General features: G+C 41.2%; 1 protein-coding gene across 2 annotated transcripts in view; it reads left to right on the top strand.

The window, feature by feature from the left end:
* Positions 1-14,780, top strand: part of SYNE3 (spectrin repeat containing nuclear envelope family member 3) — a 59,779-nt gene that overhangs the window by 24,810 nt on the left and 20,189 nt on the right. For both annotated transcript variants that reach the window (XM_027673912.1, XM_027673910.1), the window contains exons 3-12: positions 498-670; positions 1,099-1,408; positions 6,465-6,626; positions 7,401-7,745; positions 8,899-9,035; positions 10,976-11,123; positions 11,884-12,066; positions 12,322-12,465; positions 13,465-13,599; positions 14,584-14,745. In XM_027673912.1, coding sequence (XP_027529713.1) covers positions 498-670; positions 1,099-1,408; positions 6,465-6,626; positions 7,401-7,745; positions 8,899-9,035; positions 10,976-11,123; positions 11,884-12,066; positions 12,322-12,465; positions 13,465-13,599; positions 14,584-14,745 — 1,899 coding nt within the window. The remainder of the gene's footprint in view (positions 1-497; positions 671-1,098; positions 1,409-6,464; positions 6,627-7,400; positions 7,746-8,898; positions 9,036-10,975; positions 11,124-11,883; positions 12,067-12,321; positions 12,466-13,464; positions 13,600-14,583; positions 14,746-14,780) is intronic.

Genomic DNA, 14,780 nt, shown 5'->3' with positions numbered 1-14,780 from the left:
TATGATTTCTTATAGTAGACCTTAAAATTGAGCCGTTGCAGTGTACCCTGTGGAGATTGGCTCTACGTGCTTTGGCAGGTGGGGGAGAACAGCTGGCATGTGAACATATTGCTATAATTTATAACAGCAGTGGAAACACAGCCACAGATTATCTGTTTTTTCTAGCTAACTTAAATGTTTTTCAACTGCTGTGTGGCTTTAAATTCAGTTCTTTAGAATGTTTAAGAATAAACAAGTCTGAAGAAAAGTTCATATTTTTCCTTCAGGAGAAGCTTTGCAGCAGGGAGTGAGGTGAGAAGGATTAATTGTCAGTGTTGTATGGAAACATTTCCATCCCACCATAGTGTTAGGTTAACGATTGGACTTAATGATCTTAAGGGTCTTTTCCAACCTAATGATTCAATGAGTTCATGATTCCTGGGTAAAACTAAAGTTTACATTTCATCAATTACACTTGCTTTCTTTTCATACTTTGTTATCATTTGTTTTTCTCATAGAAAATACGTGCACTGGAACCAGAAGGCAGCTTGAAAATGGACTTGATTCTTGTGAAGGCTGATGCTGCTCTTCGCAACATCAGTGAGGATAAGAAGCACGAGGTACTATCTAAACTGAAAAACATTAAAGCCTTGTGGGAAGAGACAGCCATATACATTACTCATTGTCACAGGTAAGACAAACGTACTCTTTGGTGTGCTGAGGCAGTTGTCTTACCCTGTGCTTTCTTAAAACACTTCCTGCCTCTCTCTGCTGCCTGGATTGTAGATAGAAATCCCTGCTAATAATCCCAGTCCCATGAACATTTTGGGGACTGTGTGGGGAGAGAGGGTCAGTGGGACCTCAGGGCTCTGCCTTCACAGCCTGGCCCAGCCACCTCATTGTCTGGCATGATGAGTTTGGTCAGGCACAGGGACCTTGCACAAAATATTTCCTCCCCAAAGGAGGGAAGGCCTGAGAAGTGAATCTGGACCCTGTGAAATCAGAGCAGCTTAAAATTGCTGAGAACCTTGTCTGTTGTTTGAAGGCCTTTTGAGCTTGTTGGTCTCCACTGCTCCCATCTTCATTTCGTCTAACGCATCTCTCCTGCTCTCCCAACAGCCGTATTGAGTGGGTCTGGCTGCACTGGAGTGAGTACCTGAAAGCCCAAGATGAGTTTTACTCATGGATTCACAACATGAGGGTGACCTTGGAGCCTGACATTGAGTTGCAGCTTGGCTTGAAGGAGAAGCAGTGGCAGCTGAGCCATGCTCAGGTTCTGCTGAATGATGTCTTAAATCAGTCAGTCCTGCTGGAAAGGCTGCTGGAGGAAGCTGCTTCCTTGTTCAGCAGGATAGGTGACCCCAGTGTTGATGAGGATGCTCAGAAGAAAATGCGAGTGGAATATGAAGGAATCAGACAAGAAGCTCAGGTACACTTATAAGGAGTGGGAGGTGCTCAAATCGCACCAGTATTCATACGTTTCACCATACAGTATTGTTTGCTATCTGCTCCTTGAGTGATGGTGTTTGGTAGGACTGCAAAAGGAAACAAAGCTGAGGACCCCTGTTCCTTCAGTCAGTGGGCTATTTGCAACAGTTGTCAAGTTCCAAGATGAGCTGATAATTAGGATGCTCTTACACAGTGCTATATAGTATGTTGTTGAAAAGTAACTGCAAACTGCTTGCTGTGTCCTAGTGAATATTGCTTTAGACCATCTCTATATAAAGTTTGAATTGTTCCTCATCTTTCAGCACATTAGTGATTCTTGTATAATCAGATGCAAAGTACCCATTCCTGGAACCAGGGAATATTACAACCATGCACCCTTGTTGGAGGAAGTAACATTAGCCCAGATCCAGAGCTGCACTCCCTGCCTGCAGAACTGGGAAACGTGGAAGTGAGAGTCAGCTGTGGCCCAACACTTTGCTCAGCTCACCATTTCCAGTATGTGAAGGATTTTCATGCACACAGATACTAGTTCTTGCCTGATGCTAATCTTCCAGTTTCAACAGTCGTTAGATAGGCTAGTGTAAGACATCCTACTTCATTTTTCAGTACCAGTGATTTCCTTTGACCTTATTCCTGAGTGAAGATTTCAGAAAAAGCTCATGCTTTTCACTTTTAAAACTCAGATAAAGACAGGACTAGACCATGTGGTATGGCTGAGGGGCAGACATCTGTGGGTGGGTAGAAGAATTCAGCTTCTTACTAACAAATCAATAGAAAGGCTCAAAGGTATATTTTAAATATATGTATAGACACATCTATCCCAAACACAGAAATTAAAACCTGTTTTTTGTCTCACAGTGGCTTCCAGGAGTTTCATAGTCTGTTGCAAATACAAATAATTTTCATTACATTGGTTCTGCTATCTGCCTCTGTTATAATTCTGCCTTCTATTTATTCCTACATCTACACCTGAGTCTAGAACTGGAGCCTGACAGCGATGTATGCTTTCCCTCCCTGGGTGCTGTCATGCAAAGTTAACTTCAGATCACACTAGAAGAACAACACTGGGATGCTCATGCCATTTCCCTGCTTGCTCTATGAATACTTTTAATGAAAAATACCCCAAACCTCTAAGCAACAAAAAAATTCTGAGCTGGCACCTTTTTTGAGCATGAAATTCAGGTATTTTTTAGCCATAAATATACAACTACTGCTAATGTCTCTCCAAAATCTAGAGTATATTTTGAAGTTCTGTAACTGCAGCTTCCACAGAGAAGCCACCAACAGATTTGAGCCTCTACGTTGATTATTTATTTTTGAAGGTCAATCTTGATTACAAGGCAACTGGTTTTACAAATAAGAAGGTTTGTGGGAATTTAGGTGTTGTCAATCTAGATTGCCATTTAAAATTCTCATCACTCCCTCCTAACTAAGATTTGTCTTTGGTTTTGAAGCGGGAGACAGTCATTAGTTATTTTAATAAGGCTGTTCTTTCAATCCAGTAATTTGAATACTCAAAGCCAGAATTTGACCTGTCTGAGACTGGTTTTACATAGTGTGATTTCTCTAACTGACTTGGATACATGCTGGTGTAAATGAGATCAGGAAGTAGCTCATAGTAGTTAGACAAAATATGTCTTTATGTTTCCAGTCAACTGAGACACCAGAAAAAGCTTTTCTTTGGCAGTGGTTATAAATAGCACATTTCATAGAAGGATGGAGTGAGAGAATCCAGTTAAGAAATCCCTCTTTCAGGAGATATGGATCACAAAAGGGAGTGGGAAGCCTTGGATTTTGCAACCAAAGTAAATGCAGAGTTCATTATCTAATGCCAAGGATACAGGTACCTTGGGAATTGTGTTGGAAAGTATAACACTAGTTAGAGAAACCCTGACACCTCTTCCAACAGGCGGGAAGAGTGAATGAAAGAGACACAGAGTTGTAAGGAGATTGCTCCCGCCCCTCTCATGATGAGAGGCGAGGCTAAATGTGCCTTGCAGATGCCAGCTGAATGCCTGAGCTGCCTCCCAGAGGAGGCTCTCTGGTGTTTGTATATGACACTTGTGTTTGAAGAGCATTTTTAGATCCTGTGCAGTTGTCCAGCTCTATCAGAAGGCAGGCTCTTGGTCAGTGTTTCTTAAATGGTTTGCCTGTGATATTGCTTCTCTGGTATGAGCAAATGGTGGCTTTTTGGTTTGTTTTTTTTTTTTTTTATTTTCTTAGTGCTAACATGTGTTCTTAACATTCCCAAATTTTAAAAGCACATAATTTTCTTTTAATTGCATTGACAGGAATATTTTTAGATGTGGAAGCCGTTTCCTATGTGCTTTCCCTTGCCCAGTAATTTACCATATGCAGAGGTAGATGATTGTGTGTTTTAGTGTAAATAGTGTCTGAAGAAGGTAAGAAAAGTTGATATACAGTATGCTGATATTTAGGGAAATATATATAAAATTTCTGAGCACAGCAAATTAATTTCAGTCCATGTTGTCTCTGTTAACTGAAACCTAGATAGTTATAATGGGTTTGCTTAGGCACCCTAGAGCTAAGACTAAAAGCACCAGGAAGGGCTACAGGAGCTTTCTGTACTCTACTTGAGAAACCACAGCAGGTTTAAAGCAGGAACTTCCTTATGTGGTCTAGATTGCCTTCCAGAGGAGACTCACTTGCTTTTGCTGACTGTAAGGGGATCTTAGGGTAGAGGTTTTCCTAGGCCTTTATCCACCTTCCTTGAGTGCCCAGGCTGGGTATATGCTGCTCGGACACATTTCTTTCTCTGCAGCCCATGGCAAACCCATTCTTTTCCTGTCAGTGCTCTCACTCTTTCCAGGGCCATGTCCTTCATAATGTCTCCTCACATTAACCAAATGCATGTGGACGTTGAGTTTCACACTGTCCTGCTCCCTGAACAGTTAACCTAATAGGAGCAAGTGATACCATATTTTCCATCACTGGAAAGTTTTCCTGCCTAACCTCTTGGGGGGCCAACTCAGCCAGCTCTTTGTAAGCCTTTTGTCTGACAACTTGCACAGTCTGTCCAGATCCATGGCACCTATTCCTTGACCTGATAGACCAGCAGCACACCCAAATTGTGCACTCCTTTGTTTTGGCTGAACAGCCTTGGCCAAGGGTGGGTCACTTCGACTTCCTTTTAACCCGCCTATATATTAGCATAAGATTTTTGAGCTTAATATCTCCACTTTGTTATTCTGATTTACACCCTTTCGAGCTCCTCTCAGTGCAACAAATTAGCCTAATTGCCTGGAATCAATAAGCTTGCCCTGACTTGGTTCACATGGGTGTGTGGCCCATTTATGCTGCTACAAGGTTGCCTTCTTAAGTCCTAACTTGAGGTCCAGGAGTGAATTGTTTAACCTCTGCAGATGTCAGAATCAGGGCAAGGGGATTTAACAATTTAGGTGTTCTGCTGGATACATCTTGGTCACAGAAAACTGCAGCCATAATTCTGCCTTTTGGTCTCATCCAAACCCATGATGGGTGGTGCAGCATGTCATCCTCTGTGGGAAGCAGTTGTCCCTTAGCTATCACTCTTTTGTGCCACAGCGAGTCAACTAACTTTAGGGGAGTCACTCATCATTTGCACAAGTCACCAGAGACTGCAGTGGCAGTGTAGAAAACACACCAGTGTTGTGCCACATGTAGAGTGGTGGCTTTGTACTTAACCTGGGCTTAACCATGGGCTTAACCTGTCGCAAAGGTGAACAGCAAAGTCCCAGAGTGACCACAACCCCCAGCACATGGGAGATCCTATGGTGACTGATTCTTATGCCATTCTCCTGTTGGCCTGGCTGGAGAATAGGCTGACAGAGTGGCTCACTGCCACCTCAGGCAGGTTGACAGGTGTGGGGACATGTCCCGAGCATCACAGACACAAGGGAAATGCAGAGGGGACTTAGCAGCTCTGCCCACAATTGCAGCTGTCACCCTACTCCTCTCTGTGGGCAACTGTGAGGAAGCTCTGCTCAGAGGCAGGTGATGTGTCCTATATTACACAAAATGAAACTCGTCCCATTGTCTGTGGTAGCAAAGCCTTTCAAGGGTGCTGCAGGCACTAATGGATTATGCAAGGAAAGGTTTTTTTTTTCTAATGTACCCATAGTGTAGCTCAGCTGCTCTCTATGCCAGCTGGTGAAGGGCAAGAAAAAATCAGTCTGATTTTCCAGAAAATAATATTTAAGTTGAATATTATACTAATGAAATGGCAGAGCCGGATTCCTTGTGATTTATGTCAAAATCAAAAAGGCTTGAACTTCAGCTAGCAAGCAAGTCTAGTCTGAGCAAACGTGACTCTGTCTTGTTGTGAGGAGTGCCAGACTGCATCAGCAGGGAGCAATTTGTGACGTGTAGGCCCCTGTAAATTCAGGGATTGTCGGTTATAGGGTGCACACACAGTAACTTGGAAAATGAAGCCTGCTTTCCATAGGCTTGAATTTGCTTCCAGCGTCTTTGCCACCACAGAGTAGTTTGTGACCTGCTGAGTAAGTGTGAATGTGCCTGGACTACACAACTGAAGATGATGGTCGTTTTCTGTGCAGCCTGTTTAAATAATGAACACTTTAAAACAATTTGCATGCCCCTAATGCAATCTCTCTTATTTTCATTTTGAAAGATAAGGAAAGTCAATTTGTTGTGTGCCCATCTCTATTTTTAACCAGCAAGGGGTATATAACTGCTTGTGTCTCAAAGTAAAAACCAGAAACAAACTTCTATGTCTTTTCTTTTCTAATGAGAGAATAAGATGTTTTGGGTAGGAGGCCAAAAATTCACCTGAGAGGACCTTGCAGTGTCTTCTCAGAGACTAGACATTGAGAACCTGCAGCACAATACAAATAGGGACAAACCTGTATGTATTTTTGTAGTCTGTTTCTCAAGAGGAATTTTGAATTCCTGTGGAGGCCAAGTGTTATGGGGGCTCAGGGAAAGGGACTCTTTGTTTATAAGTTCTGGGTTACAAAGTAAATGAAAAAGAGCCAGATAAGCGCTGTCCTCACCACTTCTGACGTCTCTTGTTACAGAACCGAGTGAAACTGCTTGAAACGATAACCAAGGAACATGAACAGTACAGTGCCAATGTCAACCAATTTCAATCGTGGCTGAATGGTGTGACAGAAAGATTAAACTGCTGCATTGGAGAAGCAACCAAGTCTTCAGCAGAGGACAAGTTAAAGGCACTGAAGGTCCTTGAACAATATAACTCTAAAAAGGAGTTAGGACTGTGTTTTTCATGCCTGTATGTGTTGCTCAAACCACACAAGGGTATACTTGAGAAAAGAATTACACAAACTAGATAAGATGGTGATTTTAACATGGGCTAGGGCAGAAGAGTTGTATCAGGTCCTAAAACTCGGGCAGAAGAGTTGTATCAGGTCCTAAAACTCGTAGTACGTATGGTTCTCCCGACTGTAGCATGAGTCACAAACTGGTCTGTTTTGTTTTTCTTAAAGCCTGATCTCCTACGGTTACATGATTCTTTGAAAATATTGTCCTTTAAACTTGTTTAAATAAATGGTATTTGGTAAACATGATCCAAATAGACCCTAAAGGTTCATAGACTTTGAGAGTTTAGAGCTGGTGATGAAAATATCAGTTTTGAGAATATCCATTTTTTTAGTGCCACTGTTTCAACTGTTTAGCTTAAAAATCTCTGAGATCTAACTATTAATATTCTCTAGTGTCTGCAGCTCCCGTTTTCTTTGTTAGGGACCTCAGGTGACAAGCATTTATGAAAATCAAGACGATATTTTCAGAATCATGGCAGTTAGTATTACTCAGAAATTACTCAAATTATCAATCTTGGCTTCTGGTCACTTGCAAAAAGATATATTTTGAAATAAGAAGTGAAGAACAAAATACATATAGCCAGGAGAGGTGGTCTTTTTTTCTTACTGCTTTCAGCTTTTTCCCCAACTTCCCATTCCTGCAGATAATCTTTATTTAACTTATTTTTGCAGGAAATTGCAAAAAACATTAGGAGTGGTGGAAAGAAATGGAAGCACCTTGAAAATCAGTGTGCAGAAGTGATTGAGAATACCTCTCCACTTGGAGCTGTGAGATTGAAGGATGAACTTGAAAAGCTAAGGAAAGCCTTGGAGAAGTTGAAACTGCTAAGTAGTGAGGAGGAGGAGAGATTGCTCAAGATCCAACAGTCAGAAAGTGCCTATAAGTACCAAGCCAGACAATTAGAAGCAGACATCCAGGAGCTGAGAAAAGATCTACAGAGACTAGAAAATGACCTGAACCCTGGGGAAGGGGAAAAGACTGAAGATGAGCTTGTAACTCTGTGGAGAAAATGCAATGTAAGTTGTTACCTTTTGTATGGAGGATCAAGTGCAGCCATAGACTGAACATTTATAGTCATATCCAACAGGTGCCTGTCCCATTCGTTAAAAGTGATAAGGAAGGAGTATGAGTGTGCATGAAACAGACTGAGGAAAATGTGACTAGCAACAGTGGAATCAACTGCCCCAGCCTTCATCTCAGGCTGCACAGAGGGAGGAGGGTGGAAGGACGTGTTGGAGTTTGTGTCTAGAGTTCAAAGGGACCATATGCAAAAAGAACACAATACAGAGCAAACAACACAATTTGCTCCACTTAAAAAGAAGGAAATTAATGCCTCACTGTATATATAAATACATACAAACATACACAGACATGAATAAACACATTTCTGAGGTATTTGATAAGACCATTTCTACATTATATCCTTCATCTGTATAAGATGGGTATCTGTATTCCTTTACTGGCAGACACATCATCATGACTAAGAAGTCCCAAGATTGAAACAATCCAGTATTTACACCAAAATCAATGTCGCAAAAAATGAGTGCAAAAAAATTCATCACACACAAAGTAGATAAGAATCTTTACCACTCATTTCTTCTCGAGAGCTGGTTTTGCATTTATTATCTGTTCTGAAAATGCCTTTCATTGCTGTTTGTATGTCTAGAACTCAGCAGGACTAGCTGGGAAAAGTATATGCAAAAAGAATCCACAAAATTTAGACTGGTTCAATCCGGCTACGTTTGCATGAGTTTTAGTTGTTTTGTTTCCCTGAGTCACCCTAGAATTAACATTCTGCATATGTGAGTCTTTGAGAAGGATCTATTGATGCGAACAGACGCTGCTAAGACTGCTCCAAAAATGCATCTCATGTTATGTACTACAATCAGCAAACTGAAACTGGGCCTGTTTGTGATTCACTCTGTTTGAACAGTGAACCCTGGAGATCAGATGCAGTGGCTGGACAGTGTGAGGAGAGGAGAGACCCTGCTGGAACAAAACTGTTGCTGATAATGTTTTCTGTCTTAGCGAAGTCCACACATTCCTTACAACTAGGAAAAAACCCACTGAAAGGGGACTTGTGCATACCCTGAGAGACAGCCTTACTTCTTCATTTCATGTGTCAGACACTACTTTAGGTGTAATTTGTTCATTGTTTTTATGACTAAGGCTACAAGAGCAGCTCTGGCTGCAGAAGAGTCGAAGGTTGAGAGGCTGAAGGCTCAGCTTAAGGAACTGCTACGGTTTTCCCAAGATGTGCAGCCACACGCTGAGAGTGTTGTCTCTGCAATACAGCAGTATCAAAGGTACTGGGAAGTCTGATTATGGCGGGGGGGGGGGGGGAGTCTTCTCTCAGACACTGAAGGGATTGACAGGGGCCTAAGAAAAAAGTGATATGCCATCCAGTTTTACATGATGGGTAGAAATGAAAAGCTTTTGTTAATTACATCCGCCTCCATGTTTCAGTAAAGCTGTAATTTCAGCCATTTGCTGGGAGCTGTAGGCTGCTGGTCATTTTCAAGCAGTGATCTTGCATCATTGAAGTTGTGTATGGTTTGAAGGAAATTAGATTGTTGGCAGCTAATTTGATCTTATTAGCATTTTAGAATAATAATTCATGTATTTTGCTTGTCTTTCATGACAGCAACTAGAAAATCAGGACAGGAGATGTGGTAGTAAACGGTTCAGAAGAATTATGGCCCTCCCTAGTTGAGTTTGTTGTGGTGACTCATCAGCCTTAGGAATTATTTGGCAGAGTTTATTCTCCTTCTCCTGGCAGCCTATGTGCACGTTCTTGTTTTCAACTTGCCTTGGGTTGGAAACTCTGAAAGTTTAGCCTCTCCCCAGACTTCAGTGTTTCCGTTTCCAGGCTGCCTGGAATCAGGAAGTAAAGAAGCTGCAGCAAGTTTGCAAACTAGAAGAAAGGATCTTTTTTTTTAAGGGGAAAAAAAAGGTTAGTTCTTTTCCTGTATCCAAGCTTATTTTCCTCTGTCCAGTGCACAGTATGCTGTCCTGCTGAAAGGGTTATAGGTCATTATGGGAAACGATTTCAGTTTAAAAACTACCAAAGAGGAGCAGAGAAGGCAGGGAACTTGTCTCTTCGTAGAAAATGGCAGCTGCTCTTTTGCCAGCTTCTCTCCAAAGCTTCTTTGGGAAGTCTGGCAGCTTCACACTGAGCCTGGCAGGGGCAGCAGAGCAAATGGCAGAGGACGTGTAAAGTCGGGACTTTCTATTTGCGTAGCTTTTGGCCTCTGCAGTCTTGCCTTTGTTTAGCTCCGTCATGTCCCAGTGACACAGGTAGGATTGTTGTTTCTGTTTTTATAGAAAGGTAATATTGATTCTGATTGACACTGCTCTCACCTGCCTGTCTTGTGAATTTGCAGGGTACTGTTCCTGTATGAATATAGATTTTGGGCTGTGTTTTGCCATATCAGACAGGATTCTGCAGACTGAGAGGTCAGGAAAGCTGAGAAAAACAGGAGGCAGCTGCATGGGGTGTGTCATTGCTGGGCCTTGTTACTCAGCTGTGTTTTGGATAAGCCTTTATAAGAGAAGCCTGGATATTTATTGAATGCTTGCTGATTTTAATTTTTTTCAATATATATATACACTTAATATAGCTGTGCATGTGTTTGGGTACATATTCATAAATACAAAGCTTTAATCAGAATCACCTATACGTATTAATAGGTGGATAGTTCAAGTGGTTCTGCAAAATTTAAAAAATGTTTCTGAAATAAAAATGTATTTTCCACATTTTTGTGGGTAACATAGGGTGATCAAAGACTTCTTAATATAATTTTTTTAAAGGAAAAAAAGACTCTATAGTATGTGAAACAATACAGGCAACTGCAGTTACATTCTAGACACTCTTAGGTTGTTTCTTCCCTCAGTAACTTAGACTGCCCTGATAATGTGATTTGTTACATCACCCTGGTGATAGCAGCCAAGAAAGATCCTAAACAAGGGTAGACTGCTGGCTACTAGAAAGGCAAAGTAATTCCTGATACACAGTTGCACAAGAGACAAATGTGTCTTACAGCATCTAAATAAAGTTTTGTCAGATGTCTTTGACTGACAGAGCAGCTGTTGGTGTGCAACACTAGACTCAGTAAAAAAGACTGAGGCTTTTGTGTTGGATATGGTTTACACATGAGTATTGTGTTAATTTGTGCCTTGGTGAATAGGATGTTTGGACTTGGATTTCTTCATAATCCTTTCCTTGGTTGTCACTTTATCTTTGCAGTGTAAAAGGCAAGACTTCTAAAATGAGCACTGATACAGAAACCCACCTGAGAAGACTCTTCCAAAATCCCCTGCAAAATTTTGAACAGTGGAAGCCATCGGTCCAGATGCTCCTGGAGACTCCAGAGCCAGCACTGGCTCACATTGAGGTAGCAAACCTGTTACTAAGTTCAGAAATGATACTGGGTTTGTGTTTGACCAAGCCTGCATAGAGCTGCCAGTCAGCTGCAGCTGGAAGGGTCTTTCCAGTATGGCAGGAAAACCCACAGTACAGATGGAGGTCTTTACTTAGTTCTGGCTGTAGCACATTGTCTTACTTTCTGCCCTCCATTTGTTTATCTGGAGTTGTCAGCTGAGTAGGCTGCATTAAAGTTTTAGATATCTTTGACAATGATGATAATATTGTTTAGCATTAGGCCAAATCTCCCCAGGTGGGAAGTCTGTAGACTCTGTTAAGAATTGCGTAGTGATATAGTCATGGGATTATAATGCACGATTTCTGCATGTGCCCAGCAAGGTGTGTTTGTTATTTTGTCATCCCTGTGATCTTCAGACTAAATGTGTCTGGGAACAGGGATGGAATTTATCCTCAGGATGAGCATTCAAGCTGTCCTTTCTGTTGGTTGTTTAGGCCTCTCCTCTGCACAGACAACTCTTTCCATAGTACAGCTTTCCTCTATTTCTGTTCACAAAATGGATGCAGCCCTGGTGCCTCTAACATTATCAGGAAGACTTTTCCTTTAACTGGGCACTGTCCAGGTACCTTCTGTTACCCCTTGTTGGCCCAGCATGCTGTTTTTACTTGACTTTGTCATACTGCTTTGGTTGTGTGACTTGTGTGAGAATAATATGATTATACGGTTTTTATTTGTTTTGTAAGATTTCACTGGAAGGATTTTTCTCCTTTAGGCTGCTCTAGCTGAAAGCTCCCAGTTCAAAGAGAAGTTCATGACATTACAGCTGAAGAAGGATTTGCTAAACAATGTCCTTGGTGAGGAAAAAGCAGAGTCTTTCCTTCAAGAAGTAGCTGAAGCTTCAAAGGAGAGAGAAATTCTACACAAAAGTCTGCTGCAAAGCAAGAACAAACTCCAGGTGAACTACAAAACCCATATACTGTCTTTGCCTGTGACAATGGTCAATTCTTTACTAAGCCAGTTTTACAGATATAAATTTAGTACTAGCCAGCCCAATCCCTTTTTCTAGGTTGATCAAATATTCAAAGAAATTTGTGGTCTGTTGTGTAGTGCAGCTTGGTGTTTATTCTGAACATGAGGTAGACATTGACAAAAGACAATGCCAAGGGATATATGTTGAATGCTGGATCTTTTTTCTTCTTTCTCCATCTAGAATTTGATATTGCAACACAAGAACTTTGATGCTGGTTTTGCACTCTTGCAGAAGAAATTATCTGCCATCAAAGCCAAATTAGATCTAGAGAAGGAACCACGACCTGACCTCTTGGGTAAAAAGACACAGCTCCAGAGACTCCAGGTACATTACAGTATTGCTCGTCTGTGTGATCCTCAACTAATTGTGGTCTTGTTTGTTTTTATTGTCATATTTTATTAGCATTAGGAATTCAGTACCTGTCGCTTCAATTGATTGTGAGTTAGATAATTTCATTTGGTCCAGTTTATATCATGGAGTAAATGAAATTAAAGCAAGGTAAATGAAGCACTGGCAAACTGAACTTGAGGGAAGGAACAAGCAGCTGGAAGTTGTTAGTAGCACACCTTCTTGGGCTAGTTTTATTGCTAAAGAAAATGTATTCTGATACTTCCCCCTTGGAGTGAAACTGCACAAGATAACCTGAACCAATCTAACTTCCTCCAAAAGAGTTCCCATTGTTCCACCTCCTTTTGCATCAACCCCCTTTCCACTCTTTACCTTGTCACAGCTTTGACAGATGCTGGATTTACTCCATGGACTGATTCATCTGGCCAAGATAAGAAAAACAATAATCAAAAAAAAAGAAAAAAAAAATCAAAATTTTCCTTTTGGTTTTGGCCATGTTTTGAACTGGTTCAGGGTCCAAAATGCAGAGCCTGTTCAAGGCATGCAGTGGAATTACATGCCTGGGAGAGAGCAGAGAAGAGCAGGAGGGAAAGAGAGAGGGGATGTGACTCTGCCATGGTGAGTTGTGGTGATCCAGCAATATCGTGCCTCTTCGTTCTTGGTGAACACAGGGGTGTTATCACCACGGCTCTTTGTAGTACTTAGCTGGTTATACTGTGTATCCTTTGGCAGCTTCTCAGCAACTTACCTTCTTTGTTATCTCCTAGTAACATGTAAGGCGTCCAACCATTTTTTTTCAGAAACAGTTACTCCTAGACATCAAAACAACTAATTTTCTTTGTGATTTCTTAGTGCTTGCTGCTGGGGTTTTTTGTCCTCACACTGCCAAATAGAGCTACCTTTAGTGTATGTTTTGTGGAGGTCCATGCCATACCTAGCACACTACCCATATCAAATCTGTCTTTTCCTTTGCAGATGATCCAAGATGACTTGGCAGAACTTGCCATTCAAATGGAAGAGGTAGAGAAGCTTGTTCAGTCAAATACCACACACAGGCATGAAATGAACCAACTTTCGTCTGACTCTCAGGCCCTGAAAAGATCACTGGAGGTAACATAAAGAAGAGTTCTTAGTTGCCTGAGGAGTTGTCAGTTGCCACTATTTAAAAATATTTTTAAAATCTTTGAGCATATGACATTAAATGCTTTGACTGACAGATACTTTCATTGCAGGGGAAGAAGGCACTGAATTCCTATGACTTCAATAATTCTTCCAGGATTCTCTGATTATCTGTCATGTGATTTGCCTATTTGGGATAGGATACCATCCACACAGATTTTATCACAGATTTTATGTCTATATAAATTATTTCTGGAGCAGGCCTGAGACTTCTGACCAAAAGACCTCATAGTTATATTATCATGGTGGTGCTTGTACTTCACAGATTCCTGGATAGGGGTTTTGTACCAAAGTGTTTGATTTTTTTATAGCTTCACGATCTAAAAGTTGATGAGAGAAAAGTGCTGCAATTGCATAAATACTTCTTTTGTGCTGAGGAAATCGGTAGCTTGTAAACATAGCTATAAACTGACCTTCCGAAGCAGTCTCAGAAGAAGAGCTTATTAAGTTACCTTAGTTATGCAGTTCACTATAAAATTACATATTTTAAAATGCTACCCAAATATGCACTGTGGAATTCTAGTTTCAATCTGAATAATCCCATTTATCACTGAATTGGACTTTTGCCAGAAAAGTCTGTACAGTCATTTCTGATTCAGGGAGTGTAAGATGTATTTGATATTGACTGGGGTACAAAAAATCCAAACATGCATATAGTCTTTATTCTGTTTCAGCTGAGAAGGAAGGGAGCTATTGTAGTTCTTAATGCCCCCCCGTGTGGTTGAATTCAGGCCTGCGGGAGCTCTAAAGGTGTTTTCAGCACCACTGGTGCCAAAGGACAGTTTTTTGTCGCTTGTTACCAGCTGTTTTTTTCCTCTTTGCCCATGAGATTCTGTGCCCATCATAGTGTTAGACCCAGTAAAGACACTTCTTTTTGTCTGTCTTTAGTTGCTGACATATTTTTATAATTTGTAGATGATGATACAGCAGAGTGAGGACCACGTTCAGAAGCACTGGGCATATAATGACAAACTGTCAGACCTCCAGCAGTGGATCACAGTAACCACGGAGAAGATTGATTCCTACCAGGATGCTGATGGAGAGCAGAACATCGAGGGCAAGGTAGAAGACCTTGAGGTGAGAAAGATGTCTTAGTTTAAGATGTTAATTAT

The sequence above is a fragment of the Neopelma chrysocephalum genome, unplaced genomic scaffold, assembly GCF_003984885.1.
Source record: "Neopelma chrysocephalum unplaced genomic scaffold, ASM398488v2 Primary Assembly neopelma1_24, whole genome shotgun sequence".
Classification (NCBI taxonomy): Eukaryota; Metazoa; Chordata; class Aves; order Passeriformes; family Pipridae; genus Neopelma; species Neopelma chrysocephalum.
The sequence above is the reverse complement of the archived record's forward strand: the minus strand, read 5'-3'. Positions and strand labels throughout refer to the sequence as shown.